Source organism: Polyodon spathula, chromosome 23 (assembly GCF_017654505.1).
Source record: "Polyodon spathula isolate WHYD16114869_AA chromosome 23, ASM1765450v1, whole genome shotgun sequence".
Taxonomy (NCBI): domain Eukaryota; kingdom Metazoa; phylum Chordata; class Actinopteri; order Acipenseriformes; family Polyodontidae; genus Polyodon; species Polyodon spathula.
In genome coordinates this window covers 1,182,950-1,190,925 of record NC_054556.1, presented here as the reverse complement: position 1 = coordinate 1,190,925, position 7,976 = coordinate 1,182,950, and the positions used below count along the sequence as shown (strand labels likewise).

At 47.6% G+C, this 7,976-nt stretch overlaps 1 protein-coding gene across 1 annotated transcript in view; it reads left to right on the top strand.

The window, feature by feature from the left end:
• LOC121298194 (glutamine--tRNA ligase-like) overlaps positions 1-7,303 on the top strand; it is an 18,875-nt gene extending 11,572 nt beyond the window's left edge. Inside the window, exons 16-24 of the mRNA XM_041225132.1 lie at positions 40-177; positions 417-504; positions 982-1,128; positions 3,988-4,089; positions 4,199-4,291; positions 4,494-4,621; positions 5,163-5,229; positions 5,865-5,990; positions 6,528-7,303. Coding sequence (XP_041081066.1) covers positions 40-177; positions 417-504; positions 982-1,128; positions 3,988-4,089; positions 4,199-4,291; positions 4,494-4,621; positions 5,163-5,229; positions 5,865-5,990; positions 6,528-6,578 — 940 coding nt within the window. The 3' untranslated portion in view covers positions 6,579-7,303. The remainder of the gene's footprint in view (positions 1-39; positions 178-416; positions 505-981; positions 1,129-3,987; positions 4,090-4,198; positions 4,292-4,493; positions 4,622-5,162; positions 5,230-5,864; positions 5,991-6,527) is intronic.
• The last annotated feature ends 673 nt before the right edge of the window (positions 7,304-7,976 follow it).

The following is a 7,976-nucleotide window of genomic DNA, read 5'->3' as shown; positions in this document are numbered from 1 at the left end:
TATTTCATGTCTCCCTCTCTCTCTCGCTCTCTGTGTCAGACGGTCCTCGTATTTCTGGCTGTGCAATGCGCTGGATGTGTACTGCCCTGTGCAGTGGGAGTACGGCCGCCTCAACCTCACCTACACTGTGGTGTCCAAGAGGAAGATCGTCAAGCTGGTGGAGACTGGGGCCGTCAGGTGAGGGGACTGGGGGGAGTGAGGTGAGGGGACTTTGGGGGGAGAGGTGAGGAGACTGGGGTGGGAGAGGTGAGGGGACTGACAGGGAGAGGTGAGGGGACTGACAGGGGGGAGAGGTGAGGGGACTGAGGGGGAGAGGTGAGGGGACGGGGGGAGGTGAGGGGACTGGCAGGGAGAGGTAAGGGGACAGTGTGTTGCAATGCTTGTGCTCCTGTGTTAACCCCCTGTGTTCTTTGCAGGGACTGGGATGATCCCAGACTCTTCACTCTCACTGCGCTGAGGAGGAGGGGCTTCCCTGCTGAGGCCATCAACAACTTCTGTGCCAGGGTGAGAGAGAGGAGAGCGGGAAAATCAACTTCCTTACCTCCTTAATATAGCTAGTGCCCCCACTCCCCACTCCCCACTGTGTGCTGAGTATCTAAGCTTTTGGTTCTTTGCTTGCATTTTTCTGCACTGTGATCATTTTCCACCGAGCACTTACGCACGTTATCTGTACACCATTGATCTAGGAATAAAATGCACAGATTTCAGCAATGAGTTCAGTTTCTTTTTCTGACTCTTGGTTTATTAGTGTCTACTCTGAAAAGACCAATGTAAAAAATGACAGGAAAACTAAATATCATCTTTAAGCTCTAAAAATGTGAACTCTGTGGCAACTTTGATGCCATGGTAACTACACTAATTTATTTCTATTTAAAACTGTGAATGTGCTTGTGGTGTCTTTTTACTACACAGTTTACAATGTAACCATCTACTATTCCTTATTAATGTTTGGTTTTTTTTGTTCTGCTGTGGTGTTGGCAGGTGGGTGTGACTGTTGCCCAGACGACAATGGAACCCCACCTCCTAGAGGCGTGTGTGCGCGAGGTTCTGAACGACAGCGCCCCGCGAGTCATGGCTGTGCTGGAGCCACTCAGAGTCACCATCACCAACTTCCCTGCCCCTCAGCAGGTACGTGTGCACTGGGGCTAAATGAGCTTCCATAACAAGCACTGACATATCCAGCATCTAAACAAACTCCCGCAACAAGCGCGGACATATCCAGCATCTAAACAAACTCCCGCAACAAGCGCTGACAAATCCAGCATCTAAACAAACTCCCACAACAAGCGCTGACAAATCCAGCATCTAAACAAACTCCCGCAACAAGCGCTGACAAATCCAGCATCTAAACAAACTCCCGCAACAAGCGCTGACATATCCAGCATCTAAACAAACTCCCGCAACAAGCGCTGACAAATCCAGCATCTAAACAAACTCCCGCAACAAGCGCTGACAAATCCAGCATCTAAACAAACTCCCGCAACAAGCGCTGACAAATCCAGCATCTAAACAAACTCCCACAACAAGCGCTGACATATCCAGCATCTAAACAAACTCCCGCAACAAGCGCTGACAAATCCAGCATCTAAACAAACTCCCGCAACAAGCGCTGACAAATCCAGCATCTAAACAAACTCCCGCAACAAGCGCTGACATATCCAGCATCTAAACAAACTCCCGCAACAAGCGCTGACAAATCCAGCATCTAAACAAACTCCCGCAACAAGCGCTGACATATCCAGCATCTAAACAAACTCCCGCAACAAGCGCTGACATATCCAGCATCTAAACAAACTCCCGCAACAAGCGCTGACAAATCCAGCATCTAAACAAACTCCCGCAACAAGCGCTGACAAATCCAGCATCTAAACAAACTCCCGCAACAAGCGCTGACATATCCAGCATCTAAACAAACTCCCGCAACAAGCGCTGACATATCCAGCATCTAAACAAACTCCCGCAACAAGCGCTGACATATCCAGCATCTAAACAAACTCCCGCAACAAGCGCTGACAAATCCAGCATCTAAACAAACTCCCGCAACAAGCGCTGACATATCCAGCATCTAAACAAACTCCCGCAACAAGCGCTGACAAATCCAGCATCTAAACAAACTCCCACAACAAGCGCTGACAAATCCAGCATCTAAACAAACTCCCGCAACAAGCGCTGACATATCCAGCATCTAAACAAACTCCCGCAACAAGCGCTGACAAATCCAGCATCTAAACAAACTCCCGCAACAAGCGCGGACAAATCCAGCATCTAAACAAACTCCCGCAACAAGCGCTGACAAATCCAGCATCTAAACAAACTCCCGCAACAAGCGCTGACAAATCCAGCATCTAAACAAACTCCCGCAACAAGCGCTGACAAATCCAGCATCTAAACAAACTCCCGCAACAAGCGCTGACAAATCCAGCATCTAAACAAACTCCCGCAACAAGCGCTGACAAATCCAGCATCTAAACAAACTCCCACAACAAGCGCTGACAAATCCAGCATCTAAACAAACTCCCGCAACAAGCGCTGACAAATCCAGCATCTAAACAAACTCCCACAACAAGCGCTGACAAATCCAGCATCTAAACAAACTCCCACAACAAGCGCTGACAAATCCAGCATCTAAACAAACTCCCGCAACAAGCGCTGACATATCCAGCATCTAAACAAACTCCCACAACAAGCGCTGACAAATCCAGCATCTAAACAAACTCCCGCAACAAGCGCTGACAAATCCAGCATCTAAACAAACTCCCACAACAAGCGCTGACAAATCCAGCATCTAAACAAACTCCCGCAACAAGCGCGGACAAATCCAGCATCTAAACAAACTCCCACAACAAGCGCTGACATATCCAGCATCTAAACAAACTCCCACAACAAGCGCTGACAAATCCAGCATCTTTATTTGGAGTTCCCGAATGAATATTCTTCTTAGCAGATCTCATTCTCGAGTCTGTCTCACATTAATTCAATTCCAGTGGCAGAATGAGCGGGTGATTTGCTCTGCTGCAGACCCACAGTCCAGTGCTGCTGGGTGAATGGCTCTGGTCCAGACCCACAGTCAGTGCTGCTGGGTGATTCGCTCTGCTCCAGACCCACAGTCAGTGCTGCTGGGTGAATGGCTCTGCTCCAGACCCACAGTCAGTGCTGCTGGGTGAATGGCTCTGCTCCAGACCCACAGTCAGTGCTGCTGGGTGAATGGCTCTGCTCCAGACCCACAGTCAGTGCTGCTGGGTGAATCGCTCTGCTCCAGACCCACAGTCAGTGCTGCTGGGTGAATGGCTCTGCTCCAGACCCACAGTCAGTGCTGCTGGGTGAATCGCTCTGCTCCAGACCCACAGTCAGTGCTGCTGGGTGAATCGCTCTGCTCCAGACCCACAGTCAGTGCTGCTGGGTGAATGGCTCTGCTCCAGACCCACAGTCAGTGCTGCTGGGTGAATGGCTCTGCTCCAGACCCACAGTCAGTGCTGCTGGGTGAATGGCTCTGCTCCAGACCCACAGTCAGTGCTGCTGGGTGAATGGCTCTGCTCCAGACCCACAGTCAGTGCTGCTGGGTGAATCGCTCTTTCATTCAAATCCAGTGACAGAATGAGCGGGCGAATCGCTCTGTTTCTAATCACACCATTGTATGGGTATAGCAGATGCAGAGCTTGATTGAGGGAAAGCCATTCTCTGATATCAGCAGTTAAATCTAGGTTTAAACATGCTTTATTTTCACACACTGCAGTCGTTGGATTTGAATGGTGTATCCTTTATTTATAACACTCATGTCGCTGCATTTCAAGGAGTTATTTTCTGTCTTAGTGATCTTTTTTTTTTTTTTTATTTCTGTCTGAATACTGCATCGCAAATACATTCTTTTGCTGAGCATGCTGTGTGTCATTTAAGACAAACTATTTACAAACACGTTGATATTCACAACATACCAAAGATATTTCAAGCTGGAACTAATCTCCCCTCCCTCTCTCCCTGTCCCTGCAGATGGAGGTGAAGGTCCCTGATTTCCCAGCCGATGAGAGCCGCGGTTCCCACTCTGTCCACTTCTCCTCCACGGTGTTCATCGAGCAGGCTGACTTCAGAGAGGTGAGAGCGGGCTGGCTGGGACCAAGCTGCTCGCTGTCTGTCTGTCTGTGGCTGGCAGTGAGCAGTGTGAGACAGTCTCCCCTGACCCCGCAGTGTCTCACCCTCACAGGTCACAGAGAAGGGGTACAAGCGCCTGACCCCAGACCAGCCGGTCGGACTGCGGCATGCTGGGTACGTCATCTCTGTACAGAAGGTCATTAAGGTGAGTGGGCTCTTGCTTGTTACCGGGAGTGGGTTCTTGGATATCAGAATGGTAGGTAGGGGTGGAACAGTTTATATGATAATAGAGGTTTGTACAAAATTCAGTGTTCAAAGCGATAGCATTGCTGTCTCTAGAACTGTCCTGTGAGATGAGTGGAATGAGTTCAGACTCGGAGCCCTAACGCTAACCCCTCCCTCTCCAGGACCCCAGCGGGAAGGTGGTGGAGCTGCAGGTGTCCTGTGCCAGAGCCGACACCAGGGACAAACCCAAAGCCTTCATCCAGTGGGTATCGAACCCGCTGCGCTGCGAGGTGCGGCTCTACGAGAGACTGTGAGTGACTGATCTCTTGCTTTCTCTTTCTTTACACTCCAAGTCTTTTGTGAAGAGTTAGGCGGCACTTCTCGCTTTGGCTTCGTGCTTCTTGATTTTAATACTTTTTTTTCTCGCTGCTTTGCTTTCTGGTCCGGTATTAGAATTAGGAAATTGCTGAAAAAATTGTATTGACAGGGATGTGAGTAAGACTCCTGTTGCACAGCAGTTTCACGCAGTCCAGGTTTGTGTGTTTGATTAGCCACTGTGTGTGTGTGTGTGTAGATAACAAGCTCAGATGTGTCTCTTATTAAACTTGTAGTGAAACCAGGAATGGATCGAACCACTATGCAACGGGAGTCTTATTTACATCCACGTATTGGAAGGTTATGATGCTTAGAATTTTATAATCTCTTGTTGATCTGAAATTGTGTCTACATGTTCTGAGCAGAGGACCCACACTGGCACAGGCATTTGTTTCTGACGTACCAAACAGTTCCTTCGTTCTTCCTAGCAAGATGTTTTAATGAGTGCGTGTCGGTCTGTCTGTGTCTGACTGCAGGTTCCTGCACAAGAACCCTGAAGACCCTTCAGAGGTCCCGGGGGGATTCCTGAGTGACATCAACCCTGTGAGTGCTCCTGTATTAACCCCTCTGCAGCACCCCTTTCCCAGTTCTGACCTTGTTTGCGCGCGTTCTGATTTCAAATGAGCCGTCTCGGCGGGTGCAGGAGTCTCTGTGGACATGCCAGCTACTGGGTAAAGAAACTACAGGGGTGGAAATAAAACTGCTATTGCAGAGCAGTGGCACCCATTCCAGGTTTTAGTATGAGCTTGATTAGCCACAGCGTACGGGTAACAAGTTCAGGTGTGTCTTAATAAACTCATAGTGAAACCAGGAGTGGATCACACTGCTGTGCAATGGGAGTAACTAAATAAATGACAAACGTTTGGCTTTTTCAGCGAGTGTTAAATGGAGGTCAGTATTTTTTTTATTTTGACATTGATGAAGACATCCCTTTTAACATGCAGGATTGTGAAAATTAACAAACCAGTCATGAACAGAGCTCATACAAAACAGAGAAGTGTTCCCCAAGATACACCTTTAATTAGCTCAGACAAGCAGGTGCTTCTTGTAAGCACTGATCATGCAGAGGCTGCAGTGTTTTCCACAGTTCTGGGTGAAAGTCTGCATGCTAGGGTTGCAGCCACTCCTGCCCCTGCTTGTTGAGTGACGTCACCCCTCTCCTCCTTCTCTCGTCCCAGAATTCCCTGCAGCTGATCGAAGATGCGATGGTGGACCGATCCGTGGCCGGCGCCAAAGTGTTCGACCAGTTCCAGTTCGAGCGGGTCGGATACTTCTCTGTGGACCCTGACAGCACCGAAAGCAAGGTGGGGAAATAATGCATCAGAACTGCTGCTGGAACAAACAGTGCTTGAAATACAGAGACTCCTATTGCATAGCTGTTTCACCCATTCCAGGGTTACTGAGAGCTTGCTTCTCCACGCTGCACAGGTAACAAGCTGCGGTGTGGCTTATTAAACTTGTAATAAAACCAGGAGTGGGTCAAACTGCTATGCAATGGGAGTCTCATTTCCACCTCTGATTTCACACAGTGTATAAATGACTATTGAAGAGAGGTAAAGGATGCCAGCCCAGTGTATGGATAAGCTGTGAAGTAAATAGCGCACATTGTGTGCAGTGCAGGAGGCTGCTTCACTCTCTTCAGAAGGGAATCTGAGAGGGGTACCGCCTTTATTTTACTCCAGAGAGACTTCACTGTTATATGAGGGAAAAAAGTGTACTTCTAGGCTGTTATCGCAAGAGCATCGATGAGAAGCCACATCTGTGAGAGCGTTATCCCAGCACTGCAGGAACTAGCCGATATGGCTGTTTTATAATTCTCTGTCTCTGTCTCCTTGTTACAGCTGGTGTTCAACAGGACTGTGACACTGAAGGAGGATCCTGGGAAAATCTGATGGAACCTGCCAAGTCCCTCCTCTATCCCAGAATCCTCTGTGAACTAGTCATCGGGGGGGGGGGGGGGGGGGTTCTGAAACCCAGAGTTACTTAACGCAAAGCTGATCCCAGGGTGCTGCCATTCCAGCACAGGTTTGAGTTCAAACCGTAACCATGAAAATAAAGAAACCCATTTTAATATTAAAAATGCACATTGTAATTGCCATGGACTCCTGTCTGAGACTGAGGGGGTCTGTTTAATGATCTAAATCCAGCCATGCTTTAGCTCTGTGTTAATCCAGCTGCCCTGTCTCCTCTCCTCCGCCTCTCCCAGGTTCAGTCTCTTATTTCTGTTCTCAGGAAGCCTGTAAATCATGCAATCCCTGTTGAAAATAACATTTTAAATCGTGCCATTTTTGTGTTTTGAATTGCAGTGGCTGTGTTGAGACACACAAGTGCTAGATACTCAGTGGATTTTGCAGGGGTGTCCAGTCATGATCCGGGAGGGCAACTCCACTCCAGGTTTAACAGCTAAAATGAGATAATGACCTGGATGGAGGTTTAGTTCCTTCAGTTAAACAGGGTTGGAACAAAGACCTGGACTGGAAGTAACAGACATACCCAATCCCTGAACTATGGGATGGGGATGAATTTGTCTGGGTTCCCTGGAGATCGGGATTAAATATTCTTGTCCACCAGATTTTTGTACCTCGGGTATGTTTTTTTTTTTTTTTGTATGCAAAGAGTTTGATTTGCAATAAATGATATTTAAAAATTGTTGCATTTTTTTTTTTTAATAATGCTCTGGGGCCAGTTTTTCAAAACTTCTGTGATCCAGATTTTGTAATCCTCTATTTTGTTATCGAGATTACTTATATGTGGATCGTTCTGATCTGGCTTTTCAAGAAATGTCACTGCTGGATTACATTTATCCACATTGCAACAAATTACATTTTTTTTTTTAGTTTTTTTTTTTTTAATAATGGAATCTTGATCACAAAATAAAAACACTTTGATCCAGATTACAAGCTTTGAAAAACCAGCCCCTGCAGTTTTCAAGCAGTGCCTCACTCAGTGTGTCTTGTTATTCTGTGCGTGTTATCCTCCACCTGCCCTGAAGTTTCATGATGCTTCGACACTTGTGTTTACAGGGCTTCCTAAAAAGAGATGGAACTGTTTTAGGAGCACTCTGGTCTGTACTGAGCTGTCGTTGCAGGAGGCAGCAGTCTCTGGTTATGTAAAGGGATGTAAGTGTTTTAGGAGCACTCTGGTCTGTTCTGAGCTGTCGTTGCAGGAGGCAGCAGTCTCTGGTTATGTAAAGGGATGTAAGTGTTTTAGGAGCACTCTGGTCTGTACTGAGCTGTCGTTGCAGGAGGCAGCAGTCTCTGGTTATGTAAAGGGATGTAAGTGTTTTAGGA